The 18,397-nt window shown below is 38.1% G+C and overlaps 2 protein-coding genes across 3 annotated transcripts in view; both read left to right on the top strand.

Annotated features, from left to right (window-relative positions):
- Positions 1-4,851: 4,851 nt before the first annotated feature.
- LOC145265474 (condensin-2 complex subunit H2-like) overlaps positions 4,852-18,397 on the top strand; it is an 82,272-nt gene continuing 68,726 nt past the window's right edge. The window contains exon 1 of one of the 2 annotated variants that reach the window (XM_080121342.1): positions 4,852-4,895. The gene's annotated coding sequence lies outside the window, so the exon portion shown is untranslated. Of the gene's footprint in view, positions 5,032-18,397 lie in introns of both variants that reach the window. The other variant, XM_080121341.1, reaches the window with a different exon arrangement.
- On the top strand, positions 6,751-11,811 carry LOC145265652 (uncharacterized). The gene has a single exon (XM_080121718.1). The coding sequence runs from the start codon at positions 6,751-6,753 to the stop codon at positions 11,809-11,811; it is 5,061 nt and encodes a 1,686-aa protein (XP_079977844.1).

Below are 18,397 nucleotides of genomic sequence, written 5' to 3'. Positions count from 1 at the left end.
CCTAATCCGACTAACAACAACCCCTTTTCAGTTGGATTATGTAAGCTTTTATTATTATGAAAAAAATAGAATACGCATCAGGTGCGCTTGAAAGCCAAATCACAACGTAATATTATGAAAATAGACAAATATTTTACTTGCTTGAAGTTTATAATTTAAATATATTTCGGAGTCAAACTCCACCCTAATCAGACCTGATTAATAAATCAGATTTATACATCAAGATGCGATTCAGACAAATTCTAAAAAGCGAATGACTTGAATAGCAACTCTTTTTCTTTCTCCACTCTGTTGAAGTTCTTCTCGTCATTTTCAAAAGCAAGTTAGTTTCCACAAGAACATGTTAACTCAAAATAATTTCAACCAATGGAAATCATTTCTAAGTCACAATCCTGTGACAAATTAAACAAGCCTATAAAACAGTGACTTTGTCAACTCAAATCAGAGATCTTCCATGGTGACACCTGCGATGTGCTTCGACTCTCAGCATCAACAACGCTCATCCTAAAAACTGTGAGTGTCCCAAACTAAAATGCCTTTAAGCCTGCTACGTTTTCTCCAGTGATCTCGGCCACCGAGAAGGTAAACTTACACACATACACACAAACAAAATTCTATTTATTCAAGAACTTTAAAACTTCTCCACAAATTTTTATCTTTCAAAGTATATTTTACATCTCGGTAAAATTTTTCATATAAATATATTTTGTTTTCTCGTTTCATTTTCCAAATCCTGTTGTTGAGTTAGCACTTGCTAACTGGTGACCCATTCATAACATTCACGTTTTTATCCATTTTTTTATTCACTAATTTTACTACAGTTATATTGTTAGCGATGTTCTTAGCACTTTTCAAAGACAATACTATCGTCAAAATATCCTATCTGAAGCCAAGTATGCTCATGTTTGGCTAAGGGCTTCTGGGCTTGACCATTACTCCTGATCTTAAATGGAACACGTACATCAAATCTGTTGCCAAGGCCGCTGGAAAAATGGTGGGATCTTTCTATCGATCCAGTAGATATCTCACTGCTGATGCAATTCTCTATCTATATAAGAGCCAGGTACGTCCAAGGATGGAATACTGTTGCCACATCTGGGCAGGAGCTGCTAGAAAGGACTTGGCCTGCCTTGATAGAGTTCAAAATAGACTTCGTAGCCTCGTAGGAGATGTCCTTTTCTCTTCCTTGCAACCTCTATCTCACAGAAGAGATGTTGCGAGTTTGTCTCTGATGTATCGTTATTTTCATGGAAAGTGTTCGACTGAGCTTCAATCTATGGTCCCCCCTCGCCAAACTTTCACAAGAAACACTCGTCTAGCTGTAAACACTATCAATAATTTCCCCCACTCTTTATCTGTGCCTAAACCTAAACGTAGATTCCATGAACAAAGCTTCTTTCTTAGAACTGCACGCCTGTGGAATTGTCTTCCGTTTTCCTGCTTTCCGGCTGACTACAATAGGGTTGTCTTCAAGTCTAACGTAAATAAGTTCTTGATGAGCCGTTCCATATAAGTTATCAAATTTAACAAATTTTCATTACTAATGATTATTATATTGTCCAATTTCTACTGTACACTCTTTAACCCTTATCCTTGAGTGGCCTCTTGGCCTTGATAATGTGTTGATAGCTATGAAAAAAAAAAAAGAAAAAGTCCAATGTGAACAAGTTCTAATTGAATCGTCCCCCTAAGTAATCCAAGTTACAAAATTCCCACTGTTTACTATGCTAAAATCACAATGACTAATGTATACCTATTAACCCTTATCCTTGAGTGGCCTCTGGGCCTTGATAAGTGGTGACACCCATGTAAAAAAAAAAAAAAAAAAAAAGTACAAGTGACGATAACAAGTTCATAAATATCTGAATATGAACATTCAACAAGAAAAGAGAAAAGGAAATTTTCTTGCCTTTGGTAAAAGTTATATGTTATATATTTGTTTTTTTGCATTATTAACTATACTAAACTTCCAATCTTTTTGTTCATATCAAGATGAGGATATGTCCTTGATAATCAGTTCGACAAAGTTTAGGTTATGTTTTAGTATGTGATGACTACATATCTGTCTGTGTGATTTATGGTTCTCTGCAGTTCTAGGAGATCCACTCCCCCAAGTTTTACCTTCTCTCTTTGAAAAAGGGTTGGTTCATTGGTAATTGCCTGATGTTTCTCTATAAGGAAATGTTAACGGGTTTGCTCAGGGATTTTTGCCGGTCAGAATACACACACCTTTTATTCGAACCTTGTGCCATATCTTTCTGTAGTGGGAGGGGGGCAGGGGTAAATGCCTACTCCTAGGCAGACTCTTATACAATTTTCTCTTTTCATCCTCAGCCCCAAAATCAACAGAGATTAAATCATTCCTGTAATGACCTGGTTCCTGTCGATTGCAGTGTAATGCTGTTCCTGTGCAGTTCGAGGAGGTCCACCCTCCCAGGCTTTGCGAAAGGGTTAGTTTTGTAGTGGTACTCAGGTCTGATTAGATCCCTTTTTTCACCACAAATAAATAGATAATAATAAAAAAAAAAATCAAACATGTGAAATAAACTTTGTTTATTTACACAAAAAGTGACAAGTAAAAACGAATCATTTTTCAATGTCCAAAAAGTGTGTCTTGGTAGACAGTTCTTGTAAATGTGAAAGTTATTTAGACTGTTCGTTGAGTTGAAAGGAAAGAACAGAGAATGTCCTTTGTTTTCTTAGTGAGAAAGCAGGCTTCCTTTTTTGAAGTGATATGAGAAAGAAAGAGGAAAGTAAATGTCTTTGTGCACGGCTGAACATCAGCATTATTCTGTGTGTGTGTGTGTGTGTGTGTGTGTGTGTGTGTGTGTGTGTGTGTGTGTGTGTGTGTGTGAATAGGTGTGTTTTGTCATGCTGGTGAGAATAAGTAGCTACGATGACGTTGGTAAGAGAAAAAAGAGGAGTAGAAAGTACACGTTTGTGTGTGCGTCTGAATGTCTGCATTATTCTCTCTGTGCATGCATGCGTATGTGCAAATAGGTGGATTTCGTCATGCTGGCAAGGAAGTAACAATGAAGACATTGACGAGAGAAAATGAAAAGAGAAAAGAACAAAGAATGAGTGAGTGAGAAGAGTTCGCTCATCGTTTATATATTTTTCGATATGCCCCCAGGCGAGTTGTGAAAAGGTTTGGAAATTAAGTCTTTCGCTGAGCATTGATTGGCTAAAAAATACACGTCTTTGTCATGTGGTATGCTTTCAACTACTTCCACCGAACAAAATACATTTTAAGTTTTCTTCCTGCAGAATTTGCGTGGGGGTATTTTTTTTTTTATCTTTGCACCTCTAAAATTTATTAATTTCATTTTTCATCACACACACATACACATGCTCGTGCGCAAATAAACAAACCTTTATACATTTCAATTTCCCCATGCATTTTGCACAAAAATAAGTTCTTCCAGCAAAGGCACAATTTCAAATACGGCCACACACTTCTCTCACAACAACAAAAGTAAAATGAACATATTTCTGGCAGACGTAGTTGGCGACAGTATCACATGACACGAGCAACCAATGAGAAAATTCAAAAGATTGTCTTTTTAACGCTTTTCCAAAAACCAAAATATCAGCAGTAGCAATCTTGCTTTTGGAGCCGGCCCAAAATGTATAAAAACGCATCAAGCAGTCTTCTAGAGGAATTCAATTAATTCAATTCATTTCGTTTATTTAGTCACTTGAGTCCTCTTCCTTTCTTCTCGCTTCGATGACACACGAGAACATGCCTCTCGTCTTCATAACATCGTCGCTGCCAAAGCCGTCAACACCATGATTACACACGCCACGCGGACATTCAAAAATCACACTTATGCACACACACATCCATTCCGCACATTTTCTAATCAATAACACCAAATTACTTTCCTCACAAATTACTTTCCTCATGGGACTTTTAAGTAAGGCGAACTTCGCCAGATAAAACACAAACTTTAAAATAATGTCATTATTTTCACACAGGACTTTAACCCTCTAAACTCCTTGATTCCATGAAGGACTTTCATCTAACATTTAATCATAATGACTTCGAAAGAACTTTCACCGATTGGACCTTTGTTCATTGACCTTGTTGTTTTTGCTAAAAAATAAATGCAGCGCATTTTAAATCAGAAGAAGGTGTCATTTTGTTTCATTCCTTTTTTATTATTTTGTTTGGGGCAGAGATTTAATTTTACTTAAATTTCTGCACCCCTACAGATTTTTATTTATTTATTTGTTATTTTTAGAACAAGAAATTAATGCATTTTTTTAAGTGTGTTTAATCACACAGTTTATTGCTAATCGCCTTACGCGCCCTTACTGGAGCTGGCCAGTCATATTTTGCAGATCAGAGCTCCCCTCCTCCTGGGCGCTGGCTTCTCAAATGTGGTGTCACAGTTTTTGCAGTGGGAAAGAACTAAATACCCCCTTAGCCTTTAGTTACTACACTTCATCTTTTCTGTCCTCGATCAGTGAATGAGAAATCCTTCTAAAACTGAAGCAATTTTTATTGTTGTCCTAACCCAGAGCGTCCTTTTGGAGGAGCTGGACAAAAATCCGACCTTTGTGTCTAAAAAATCCGACCTTGTGTCTAATTCTACCCTCATTAGTAAGCAAATTGATTGCGACATTGCGGGCATATATTAAATGGGGACACAACAAACTACTACACCGCTTTAATGTTGTTTGCAAAAGGCGCTAAAGTAAGGCAAAGTAAAAGAAAAAAAAAAAGCTTTTGTTTTATAATTGTTCTTAATAGTTGTATTTTTTTCTACTGAATAATATGTATAAAAATATATCTATATTTAAAATCATAAAATAGGTAATGCAAGCGGAAGTTTCTTTTTTTGCTGCGATATAGAAGAGGGAAATCGCAAATGAAACGGCTTCACTGATTGGTGAGTATCGGCATTAACTGTGTATTGTTGATATTATTGACCAATCAGAATTCATTTTAAAAGGTTTTTGAAATTTGTTGGTTAGCGCGATTGTATGAATCCAATGAATTCAATGGACGTAAACCCACGTTAGAAGGTAACGAAAAACAAAATGAAAAATATTTTTTTATTTAAATAAATAAAAGAATATTTTTCAAGAAAATGCAAATTAATATTTTTATAATGTTAGTTTATGATGATGAGATCTTTTTTTATTTTGTTGAATGCTGGTACGAATTAAGTTTATGTAATTGTTTTGTTAAAAGTTTGAGTGTTGTCTAGCTTTTTCGAGCGCTTTTTTGTGTTTATTTTGGATACTTATGCAGGATATATACCGTGCTGAAATAATAACGTTATCATTTAGAAAGCCATTCTTCATATAAAGAGGATGTTTAATTTAATAAACAAAAGATACCGTAAACATTGAATTTAGCTTGAAAATCATTAAAAAAAAAAATAACGTTTCGTATTTTGCACAAGTACCTTTATTTTATAAATATTTACAAAATAAACGTCAAATTTAACTGAAATGTTTTCGATTTATTTAATATATTGGATTAAATTACATAAATTAACTACTTTGTTGTTTAAAAATGCCTCCATAAAGATATGAGGTTTGTTTTACAATAGACAGAGGTGCAAGGTGCAATATATATACATAACAAACAAAATTATTATTGTTCTGGAGAAGAAATTACTGGAGTAAAAAGCTTTATTACATCTAGGGATTTCTACTGTGTAGGGATTGCATTTAGTTGCTTGTCTGGTTTGTCGGGGGTATTTACGTCGAGGGGGTACAAGTGCTTGCAGTTCATCGGAGCATTCACCATTTAAATACTTGTAGAACAGGCAGAGGGAAATATTATTAAAGTTACACTTGGACCTGAACGGTATACTATGTAGGGAGTTGAGCAGCAAGATGTCTGTTCACTTGAACTTATATGTCCGGGAAGCAGGAACTCGGAAGGGAATTCCAAAGTCTGGCAGTCCTAAGGAAGAAACTATTAGAGTAGAAGGCTTTCTTACATTGTTGAGAAGACTTGAAGCACTTACCTGCGACTCTCAGGAAGAGTGGCAGCAAAAACCTTTTGTGTGGGCGATGCCTCTTTTTATATTGGTAGATGTTACATTTAACTTATTTGATTGGCTAACTGGATTATAAGAGGGGTGGAGTGAACTGAATTTTGGTGGTGATTTCAGTTTGGGATTGGAGTTGAAGGAAATTGAATCGTTACCCTTATTACCAGACCGACAAGGTTCTACAATTTTTACCTAGTCACAGGTCGCAACAAACCATTGTTGCAAAATCCTTGTTAACCTCTACCTTTCAGTGGAGAAATTTTCCACACTTTGCAACATTGATCTGCAGACCTTGTGCATTTTTTTTTCCCCCTTTTTTTCTTCTGTTATTTTTTTATTATTATGGCCGCGGAACAAATGTCTTCCCTTGAGGATTCCTTAGGAATGCAAGAAAAACTGGATCACCTTCTTGAGGCCCTTTTGGATACGGAGGAAAGATATAAAAACATTATCGGATACACATTAGAAAAATTAAAGAAAAGAGTCGCAGTGGATGCATGTGCCTTGAAGAACACCACAGACAACATAAACGAGTGGCTTTCTAAAGTAGACCAAGTTCAGGAAAACTTGGTTAAATTCCTTCCTAGAGATAGGGTGGCACCGCATGCTTATGACCTTATCAAATTCAAAGAGGACGTGAAAAGAGATTTACAAAACTTAACTGCAGAGGTTCACAAGGATGATTCTCCTCCCTTCATGCTCCCAAATGTAATGCAGCCATCTCAAGTTGACACCTATGTTTAGGCCTAAGGTCAAATGCCCTAGTTTTGATGGCCTGGACTTTGAGAACAAATTTGCATTGAGAGATTTTCTCACTAGATTTGACTATTGCACTTCGGGATTAAAATCAAGGAGAGAAAAATTAACCTACCTCAAGACTTGTGTTACGGGACGTCCGTTTCGGCTAATACATCATCTAGAGGAGACATCCAATAATTATGATGCCGCAATAAAAATTCTTAAGGATAATTATTGGGATGAAGAGGGCATTAGAGAGGAGATATTCTCTAGCCTATTCAAACTGTCCACCCGAGGCAGGTATGATATTGAATACCTTAAAAACTATTTGTCTCAGGTTAAATACGAGTTGTCGGAATTGGACTCTATGTTGGGATATGGATTTATGGAAAGAAATTCAGGCGGAGGGGCATTAGCGGCTCATATACTGTTCCAAAGACTGCCCAACCGTCTTAAGGAAGAATTAGTGAGGTCTGTAGGGGCACCGCATCCATCTTTAACTTCTATTTTAGATACGGGCATCAGGATCTTAAAATCCTGGAAAGCTGCACTCCCTGAAGCAAACCAGAGAGATTTGGATTATGGTAGCTCTCGTAGATACATTCATCCAGACAGAAAACCGGAGACAACAACACCAACATTGGAGAATTTCCATATCCAGGAGAGGCATAAAACCTGCAACCTTTGTTTGAGGGATGGTCATTCCACTCAAGTTTGTGAAGAATACCATACATTTCCTCAAAGATGGCGTCGTTGTCAAGAACTCGGACTATGTTATAGGTGCACAAGTAACAATCATTTCAGTGATTCGTGTCCCTGTAAAAGAAGCCCTAAGGGCAATTGTGAGCGATGTTCAGCCCAGGACCATACCGCAATCATGTGCCCTATGCCATATACATCAACAAATGAATGTATCAATACCAGTTTGGGTGAGCAGCAGTGTATTTTGCCGATTGCTACCATCGTACTACAAAGAGGGGACAAAGCTGTGAAGCTGCGATGTTTGATAGACACGGGCAGTCAAAATTCGTACTTTAGTGGAAGAATTTTGCAGGATCTGGCTTATGACCCAAGATCTGTCTCAGAGGTAAACCTTGAGATTGTGACGTTTCTAGGAAGGAAAACCTGCAATTTTCAGCGACTTACCACAACAGTGGAGTTGACGCCAGGGGTAAAGCGGCAGCTACCTATCCTTATTGACAAGGAATTAGACATCATTCATACAGTGGAGCATTTGCCGATTGTGGTCGAGAACCTTACGAAATTGGATTACACCCTGGATACAGATTTAGGAAGAAATGCCAATATAACTTTGGAAGGGTTAATAGGGGTAGACCTGTTACAATTTATGGAACCCCTACAAATGATAAAATGTATGAATGGGAAAGCTTGGCTTTCCCCACGAGGAGTGATACCTTTTGGGGATCCCAGGAATTTCATGTTTCCTCACCAAATTAAAACGATCCAACGCAAGGTTCCAGTTTATGGAGAAGTCATGAGAACTGTTAAGTGTCCGACCTCCATTGTTAATAGTGTTCTTGACGTGTGTTCTTCTTATTCGGACCCCTATAAAGAAACTTTTGAGGACAGTACTGTAGAAAGAGGTCTGGAGTGGATTTACAGTGTGGAGTCTTTGGGGCTATCAGAGAATGATACCTTGTCCGACTATGATGCCCAGAAGGTAGAGGAGTTTATGAGAAATATAGAGTTTAAGGAGGGACGGTACTGGGTGCAGTTACCGTGGCACACTGATAAATTAGCTCAGGTGCGCTCTAATCACCAAGTAGCCCTCAAGGTGTTGGATAGGGTGGTACACACTCTGGAAATGAAGGGCCTCTATGAGGAATATTTAGAGGTTTTTGCCGAACAAGAGGCAGAGGGCATAATAGAACCCTTTCATTGTTCACCTAAACAGTTCCATAAACATGTTTGGATCCCTCATCGACCGGTCTTTAAATCCGATAGCATAGCAACTACTAAAATGCGACCAGTCTTCAACTGTTCATTGAAGGTCAAGGGAGGAGTATCCTTAAACGAGGCTGCATACCCAGGGGTAAATTTAACCGGAAACATGTTAAATCTAACTCTACTCTTTCGGACTAATAGATATACATTATTGGGCGACATCAGGAAGGCATTTCTGATGATTAGATTATCAAAGCAATCTGATAGAAATAAGTTTTGCTTCTTTCTAAAACGGGATGATCGTCTGGTATGTTACCGTTATACGACCATCATCTTCGGCTTTAACGCAAGCCCTTTTATATTGAACTGCATATTGAAGTATCATGCATCGAGATTTCCAGTTGATGATTGCACCAAACTGTTGAATTCAAATTTTTATGTTGACAATCTGGTCAGTACGAATAATTCGGAAGGTGTGTTGAGAAAACTATATCATGAAATAAAGGAAAGATTGAAGAAAGGAGGATTTGATCTTCGATCATGTAACACCAATTGCCCAAAGCTACAGGAATTGATGAGGAAGGATGAGACTTTGACAACTCACAGTTGTCCATGGAAAAAGGTTCTGGGTTACAGATATGACCCAGAGTCGGACTCCATCAGCCTAGTCCAGCGAACTTGTGACCCCAACTTAGCAACAAAACGTCAAATACTATCAGCCGCATCCAGTGTATTTGACCCATTGTCTTTATGTCTCCCAGTCACCATTCAAAGTCGCATATTGGTGGGAGAAATGTGGAAGGCTAATATTGATTGGGATGATCCCATTCCAAAGGAAATGCAGGAAAGGTGGAGATTACTAGCTAGTGATTTGTCGGTACTTCATTCGTTATCGTTTAGAAGACAGGTACTTGATAGCGATACTGTTGCGGATTTGTACATATTCACAGATGCCTCAAAAAAGGCATATGGGTTTTCTGTATATGCAGTTCAGGGAGGTATATCTTCTCTGATTTTTGCTAAAGCAAAGGTGGTACCATTAAAAGCTAAAACCTTGCCAACGCTGGAACTATTAGCAGTTTTTTTGGCAATTAAATGTCTTAGTAATATCTTGAGAGCCTATCAAGGAACGAAATTTGGAAGTTTGTATTTGGCTGTAGATGCCCAAATTGTACTCACTTGGCTGATGTCCAAGCAGACGAGCCATAAAAACATTTTCACGAAGAATCGCCTCAAGGATGTGACACAGATGGAAGAAGTGATACTTGCAAATTACAACCTTGCTATCAGGTATAAATATGTGCCTTCCAATCAGAACCCTGCGGACCTAATGACTAGGGGACTGACAGCAGCTAAATTTAAGGAAAATTTCTCTTTTTGGAGTGCTGGACCAAACTGGTTGTCTGGTGGAACTGTCTGTTGGCCTGATAGTACTTTGGATTGTCTTAGTGCAGACAACCAGCAAATAGTTCGTACGAACCTGTTCTACACCTGTAATGAGAGCTGGTCTCAGCCTATCGTCGCCTTTGACAGATTTTCGTGTTTTAACAAACTTCTACGTGTGGTCTCCAGAGTCTTCGAATTTATATCCAAAGCAAGAGGCAAGGAACTGGACTATAAACAAGCTGCTGCTGACTACTTGTTCAAGACAATGCAACAACAGGCATTTCCCCTTGAATTGAAGTTCTTACGTGCACCTCATGATAAACCCATTCCGAACCTTGTGAGTCAGTTAAACCTATTTCTGGACAAGTCTGGTGTCGTCCGCTCCAGAGGCAGGATCAAAAAAAATTTTACTCTACAATATGAGGTTTTAAACCTTGTATTGCTCGGGAAGAATTATCCCTTGACTAATCTAATTGTGAAGGATCAGCATGAGAGGGCTAAACACTTGGGTGTGCCGGCTACACTTAGTAGAATCAGGATGTCAGGATTTTGGTTACCTCAAGGCAGACAGGCTGTGAAGGGAATATTGAAGGACTGCTTTATTTGTCAGAAAATCAACTCGATACATTTTCCGTATCCTAAGATGACAGACCTGCCTAAACATAGAGTAAATCTGATAAGGCCATTCTTACATACAGGGATAGATTATACAGGACACCTGTGGGTTCAAAACCAAAATCTTCAATCTAAGGTTTACATTCTCATATTTACGTGCTTGGAAATCAGAGCGGTGCATTTAGAACTGGTTGAGGACATGACAGTACACACATTTATACTGGCCTTCATCAGGTTTTCAAACATGTGGGGCTTGCCTTCTCACATATATAGTGACAATGCAAAGTCATTTCTTGCTGGAGTTAGTTTACTAAATCAGGCCCTAACTTCTTCCGAATTTGATGAAAAATTTGGGCAGTATAATATAAAGCATGTTAAGATCCCTCTTCATTCGGCTTGGTATGGAGGAGTTTGGGAACGCATGATTAAAACATTAAAGGAATGCCTCTATAAAACTGTTGGAAGGTCTATTTACAGTCAATCTGAGTTGTGGACAGCCATTTCAGATGTCCAACGGGCAGTGAACAATAGACCGTTAACCTATGTGAGTTCGAATGACTCTGGATTGGAGGTAATTACGCCCAATCACTTCCTGCGCCCAGATCAAAACCCTGGACTTCTTCTTAGAATGGAGATTCAACCAATTAATGAAGGGGAACTGCCGTCCAGACAGATATTGTTGGAATCTTTGAAGAACCGGGATGAGCTGCTCAAGGAGTTTAAACGGATATGGAACGAGGATTACTTACTCTCTCTTCGAGAACGTAAACAAGATCGTTATCCAACTATATCTAATAAGGTACGACCTGGAGATATTGTGACGATAAAACTTCCAAACAAGTCTCGACCCTTCTGGGCATTGGGGAGAGTAGAAGAATTGTTTCCGGGAGACGATGGTATGGTACGATCGGCACAGATACGACGGGGTGATGGGAGTGTGAGAACATATTCTCTTAAACATCTATATCCGCTAGAACTACATGCGGAATATGAACCACAAGAGGATGGTCCGGAACCTAGTTATGATGACTGGGAGTCCATAGAAGGAATTTCTTGGTCAGAAACCAGTTTTGAGGAACCCACTTTAGTACAGGAGAGTGAGCAAGTTTGGATTTGTTCGGATGTAATAAACCTGATGACGGATCGGCCATGATCTGCTGTGATCAATGTGATAACTGGTTCCATTTTAGATGCGTTGGGATCAGTGCAGCTCCGCCAGATGAAAAGGATTGGGTTTGTCACCACTGCTCTGGGGATCAAGAATGAGGAATATGTATATTGAGAAGGCTTTACAAAATCAATAACAATTGATTTTGTTTTCTGTTGAGTGGGAGGGTGTTGAGAAGACTTGAAGCACTTACCTGCGAGTCTCAGGAAGAGTGGCAGCAAAAACCTTTTGTGTGGGCGATGCCTCTTTTTATATTGGTAGATGTTACATTTAACTTATTTGATTGGCTAACTGGATTATAAGAGGGGTGGAGTGAACTGAATTTTGGTGGTGATTTCAGTTTGGGATTGGAGTTGAAGGAAATTGAATCGTTACCCTTATTACCAGACCGACAAGGTTCTACAATTTTTACCTAGTCACAGGTCGCAACAAACCATTGTTGCAAAATCCTTGTTAACCTCTACCTTTCAGTGGAGAAATTTTCCACAACATCTAGGGATTTTGCTGTTTATCGGGGTTATTTACGTCGACAGGGCACAAGTGCTTGTAGTTCGTCGGAGCATCCACCATTAAAATACTTGTAAAACAGGTAGAACGATGCAACATTTCGTCGATGGGACAGCGGTTGAAGCCCACCCCAGCTGATAGTGCGGGGCTTATTAGGTTTTTTTGTTTTTCACTTTGTTTACTCTAGTTAAAATACTCAACATAACCGGAAGAAAAACACGCTTTAATTGGGAAAATATGGACACGATTTGGTATTTTTTTATTTATTTACTTTTTTTTTTTTTTTTACAACCTGCCTCAGCGAAGTATAAACACCCCCAACCACCCCATGTTAAGAACGGCTTTCGGAATACCCCCCCCCCCAATCTCCCCATGTTAAGAACGGCTTTTGTGGTTGGGTGTTTACTGGGGCATGTCGTAAAAATTTACCCACGATTTTTATAAAAAAAAAAAAAATTTACCGGCTTTTTTTTACATGGAGGTTGGAGGTCACCATTTATCAAGGCCCGGAAGCCATTCGGGGATAAGGGTTATTGTGTGTACAGTAATCAATGGGATAGCATCGTAGTAATCGTTAGTATTGGAGATTTAATAAAGTGTTTTACTTAAGGGGGCTGTTCATCAGGAATTTGTTTATGTTGGACTGGAAGACATTCAAGTTGTAGTCAGGTGGGGAACAGGCAAACGGAAGAGAGTTCCACAGGCATGCACTTCTAAGAAAGAAGTGTTGTCTATGGAATTTACATTTTGATTTAGGCACAGATAAAGAGTGGGGAAAATTGATGACAGTGGTTTCAGCTAGACAGGTGTTTATCGTTAAAGATTGGCGAGGGGGGACCAGAGATTGGAGCTCAGACGAGCACTTGCCATGGAAATAACGATAAACAAACACAGGCTCACAACGTCTCTTCTGTGGGAGAGAGGTTGCAGAGAAGAGAAAAGGGCAACCCCCACTAAGCCACGAAGTCTATTTTGTACTCTGTCAAGGTAGGATAGGCTGTTTTGTCGGATTTTAACTCCCTAAAGGGGGGGAGGCGTTTCTGCAACTCAACGGGTTAAACCAGAACTCGACGTAGAAGGAAAAAAACAATGAAACTCTTACCTTGCGTGGTGACTCCTTCACGCCTTTTCTTGGTCAACAAGATTTGCAACGAATTGCCTCGTTGCTTACGACAGATCATCTTTGTAACAGTAACTATGAAACGGGTTGCTAGACTAAAACAAAAAGACCAACCAAAAACATATCGATGATAGGGGTGTTTTTATAACCCACTAGTTGATTCTATGCAAATGTTAAGTCCGACCCAGATGAGTGGATAACAAACTAACACTATTATAAAAGCAGTCGACCAAGCACTTTCAAACATTTTGCTTGAACGACTGCCACACAGAATTCCATTGCTTCACCCCTCCACATCGAGTTCTGGTAAGTAAAAATTACCACACATTCCCATATCAAAAAAAGGAAAACTGTCTTTTACAGGATGTGAGATAGGGGAAAAGAGAAGGGAATTCATCATTTTTTAGTCGCAGTTTTTAAGGTCTTGCCTGAGACCTGCACCAGAAATTTCTGGTGCATTTTAGACCCCTAACCAGCTGGGTCTACCCTAATGCCTTGGCCTGCAAGTTGGAGAATCTTCCTACAGAGACTATAGAGGGAGTTTCGTTTTTATGTCTCATAAACAAGTTCATTGCAGGATGAACGCATTCCTTGTTCTTCCGAGAGGCAACCTAACTCGACCCTGTTCCACCGAATCTCTTCCTGCTTTATCCACGCAGGGCCTACATACCAATAGGAAAGGTTTTCCTTAAATTTTTTAAAGGTTAGTCCTCTTGTGATGTAGTCAGCTGGGTTCTCCTTAGTTGGCATGTATTTGAAACTCAACTGCAATTTCATCTCCGACCTGATTGTTGCAGACATTTGCGTTATATCTTGCAGCCTCTTGCGCGCAAAAATGTTTTTGTGGTTATCGACTTGGCTAGTATCCAAGCCAATACCACTTGCACGTCCGTTAGAACATATACTTTTTCTATCAGGGAGTTCTTTAAGGCTTCCTTTATAAAGGGAAAACATTTCAATGCTAGGAATACTGACAACAGCTCCAAAGTGGGGAGAGATTTACCTTGTAAGGGTGCTACTTTGGCTTTAGCAAACACCAGTGCCGATTGTCCATCTTGTACGGCATATGCCATATTTTGGAGGCATCACAAAATAGGAACAATTTTAGTGGCTTATTTTCGTCTAGGACTCTCCTTGGAAATGATATAGAGCCCAATTCCGTTAAGTCCTTTGCCAGAGCTTTCCATGTTTTTTGGGGGTTTTTTGACTCCTCTGGAACTTCATCATCCCAATCCAACTTTTGCCTCCAACGTTGTATCAGCATTCTGCTCCTCACCGTTACTGGAAGACAAAGGGACAAGGGATCAAACATTTTAGAAGCTTCAGACAGTATTTTCCTTTTTGTTGATGTGGTTACATCGCATTGGTGTGAACAGACCTTCATAGTATCATGTTCGGAACTGTACAAATACTCTAAAGCTTTCTCCACACCAGAATCAAACCCTGACAGTTCCATCTGCCGTCATCTTTTTTCGTAACACTGCACTGTTGGAGTTGCAGGATTGTATCTCAAAGTTACACACTTGCAGTCGCTCCTTCACCGTTGTGTACAACGTAGATAGAGTATTTACATCATTTCCTGTTTTCACCAAATTGTCCACATAAAAGTTCAACCTGAATACCTGGGAACATTCATCCGAAGGAAATTTTTCTGCATGATATTTTAAAACCTAATTTAAAGGGACTTGCATTGAAACCGAATAAGATGGTAGAGTATCTGTAACAATGCAAGTTGTAACCTTTCTTTAAAAAGAAACAGAAACGATTGCGGTCCTTTTCCAGGTCTAGTCGAATCATAAGGAATGCTTTTCATTTGTCGGCCAATAACACATTTGTTGGCCCTAAAGCGAATCAACAGTTCCAATATGTCTCCCATTAGGTTGACTCCTGGATAGGCTGCCTCATTCAGTGATATAGAATTTGCCCCCTTGTAGGAACAATTGAATACAGGTCTCATCTTTGTGGTCGTCTAATCAGCCAGTTTGAGTACCGGTCTCTGCGGAATCCATATGTAATTTTGAAAGTCTTCTGGAGTCACCGTTATTTCCTCTATAATTCCTTCATCTTCCTGTTGTCTAAAGACGTCCAAGTATTGATCATAGAGACCTTTCTTCTCCAGGTCTTTAACTACTCTTTCTAGTATTCTAAGAGCGGCATTGTGGTTAGAAGGTACAAACTTCACTTTGTCTTCATACCATGGCAGCTGTACATAGTATCGGCTATCTCTGTAGGATATAGTGTTCCTAAACTTCTGTACTTTCTCTTCATCCACAGTGGAGAATTCCTCTGTGATGGGTAACCCTAGTGACTCCATACTAAACATGCTTTCTAGTCCTCTCTGGATGTTTCCTTCTTCAAACCAAGCTTTTAACGGGTCTAGGTATTTCTCCTCTGGATTCAGCACAAAATTAATGTTGTACTCTGAAAGTGGAGGTGTTTTTTCCAACAAGGAGGTATAATTAATTTTTGCCCCTCTCTCTACTTTGTGTCTTGGGTTTAGTTGATTCTCATACATGAAGCAACGGCTGTTACCAAAGGGTACAAGTCCTCTTGGAGTGGAAAAAGCAGCTCCATACATGAAGGGGACGATTTGAAACGGTCCTATGAATTGAATGTCGTCAATTCCCAATAGCCCCTCAATTTTAATACGTTCCTGGAATTATACTTAGTTGCCAATCGATGCTGTTTCAGGTTTTTAACTATCTGCAGAAGCTCCAGTAACTCATGTGAAAGATTCAATTCACTGGAAAGAATTTGAAGAGTGTGAACTTTCTCAGGGATAAGTCTTAATTCCACAGAGGCCTCTTTAAAAGGTCTTGTTTCTAAGCCCAAAAAGGTCTTCACTTCCAACCTACTTTCTTTAGCTGTAGAAAGGCAATTCAGTTTTTCCAGCACAGAGGTATCCAAGTAGGTCCTTTGGCTTCCGTTTGCCTCGTTGCTTACAACAACAGATCATCTTTGTAACAGTAACTATGAAACGGGTTGCTGGACTAAAACAAAAAGACCAACCAAAAACATATCGACGATAGGGGTGTTTTTATAACCTACTAGTCAATTCTATGCAAATGTTAAGTCCGACCCACGTGAGTGGACAACAAACTAACACTATTATAAAAACAGTCGACCAAGAACTTTCAAACCTTTTGCTTGAACGTCTGCCACGCAGAATTCCTTGCTTCACCCCCTCCACATCGAGTTCCGGTAAATAAAAATTACCACAGTTTTTAGTCGCTCCTACCCAAATGTGGCAGCAGTACTCCATCCTTGAACGTACTTGGCTTGGTAAGATACCATTTGGTAAATGATGAGATCACCGTCCTAAACAGAATATGATAAAAAAAAAAAAAAATTGTGCTTGTGCATCTTTGGTTACCGTGCTATTTTTAAATAGTATTTTCAAGTAAAAATCAATTTTTACAATATTTTGGGGCATTCCGGCATATTCCTTAAGACAAGATTGACAAAATAGCTTCGAACCCTATATCACATAAAAAGAACCAAATTTCTCTAATCACCAGTATGTTACTTTGTAAACAGTTTTAAATAAACTGAGCATAAGCAATATAAACAAAACTCTTCTTTTTTTTTTTTTTAAATAAACATTTTTTATTTAATTTTAAACAATATACAGGACTTTTGTAAATTTTAAACAATATAGCAATTTCAACAGCTACCCATAGGAATTTCTGACGTCCAAGAATTAAATGCAATTTCTTCAGCAATATAATTTGTAAGAATACACACACATATATATATGTGGTAATCTTACGTTGGGTGAGTCCATCCATCGGACATACCTAAAAACATAATTAAAAAAAACATTCATACCATAATGTAAACTATTGTTAAAATCTGAGAAAAGATAGTAAACAAACATTTACAATAATAATCACTGTAGTATCTGTTCTGATGCTACACTTCATTTGTTCTGTCCTCGGTCAGTGGATGAGAAATCCTTCATGACTGAGACAAGTTTTATTTTATTTTTGTTCCTATCCAGAGTACCCCTTTTTAGGAAGCTAGATTTTCCCACATTAAAAACCGACCTTGTGTCTAACTGTGCCCTCGTGGGGAGGCAAGTAAATACATTTTAAAAAAAATATTTTTGACGAATATTCTCATGTAAAAATTATTTATAATTCTAAAAAGAAACAATCAATTTTTAATATATAACGTCCAGTCACAGAACAATTCATAAAATATTTTATTTTTAAAAGTATCTACAAATAAATAAATTACAATTAAATTATTAATAATTAATTATTAAATGTGTGATTATATTGTTTTAAATTTCTTTAAAAGTCCTGTATATTGTTTAAAATAAATAAAGTGTTTATTATAAAAAAAAAAAAAAAGTTTATATTGCTTATGTTCTGTTTATTTAAAACTAGTGAAATACCGGTGATTAAGAAAATTTGGTTCCTTTTATGTGATATAGGGTTCAAGGATGTTTTGTAAATCTTGTCTCGAGGAATATGCCAAATTGCCTATTTCTGTTTATTAAATTGTTAGGTGAGAGTACAGAATAGTTACAAATGACCATCCCCTCCCCATGTTAAGAATGAGTTTCTAAATAATAACGTTATTATTTCAGCGTGGTAACATGGATGCACAAGTACCAAAAATTTTGTAAAGACAATAAAAATGATTTTATATTAGTTTATTATTACATGATGAGCTATGTTAAATTAAAATCTATTTAGTATTACATGTAAAAGCTGAAGAAAAACCTGTTTATAATGGGTTAATATGCTGCATAATCAAGGTTTTTGCATGATAGCGTCCTATTGGGAGCAAACATAGGTTATTATGTAAAAAGCAAACTAAGTTTACGTTACCTGAAACGGAGAAAGCGTTTTCGTTATCCTAGAAAACAATTTTCATGATTCCAAAAATATTTGGCTATCTTTACAATTATTGTTTCCATTTAACTTCCGATTGATT

Source organism: Euprymna scolopes, chromosome 40, assembly GCF_053919585.1.
Source record: "Euprymna scolopes isolate OS-2025 chromosome 40, ASM5391958v1, whole genome shotgun sequence".
Lineage (NCBI taxonomy): Eukaryota > Metazoa > Mollusca > Cephalopoda > Sepiida > Sepiolidae > Euprymna > Euprymna scolopes.
Note: the sequence above shows the minus strand (reverse complement) of the source record. Positions and strands in the feature narration are given on the sequence as shown.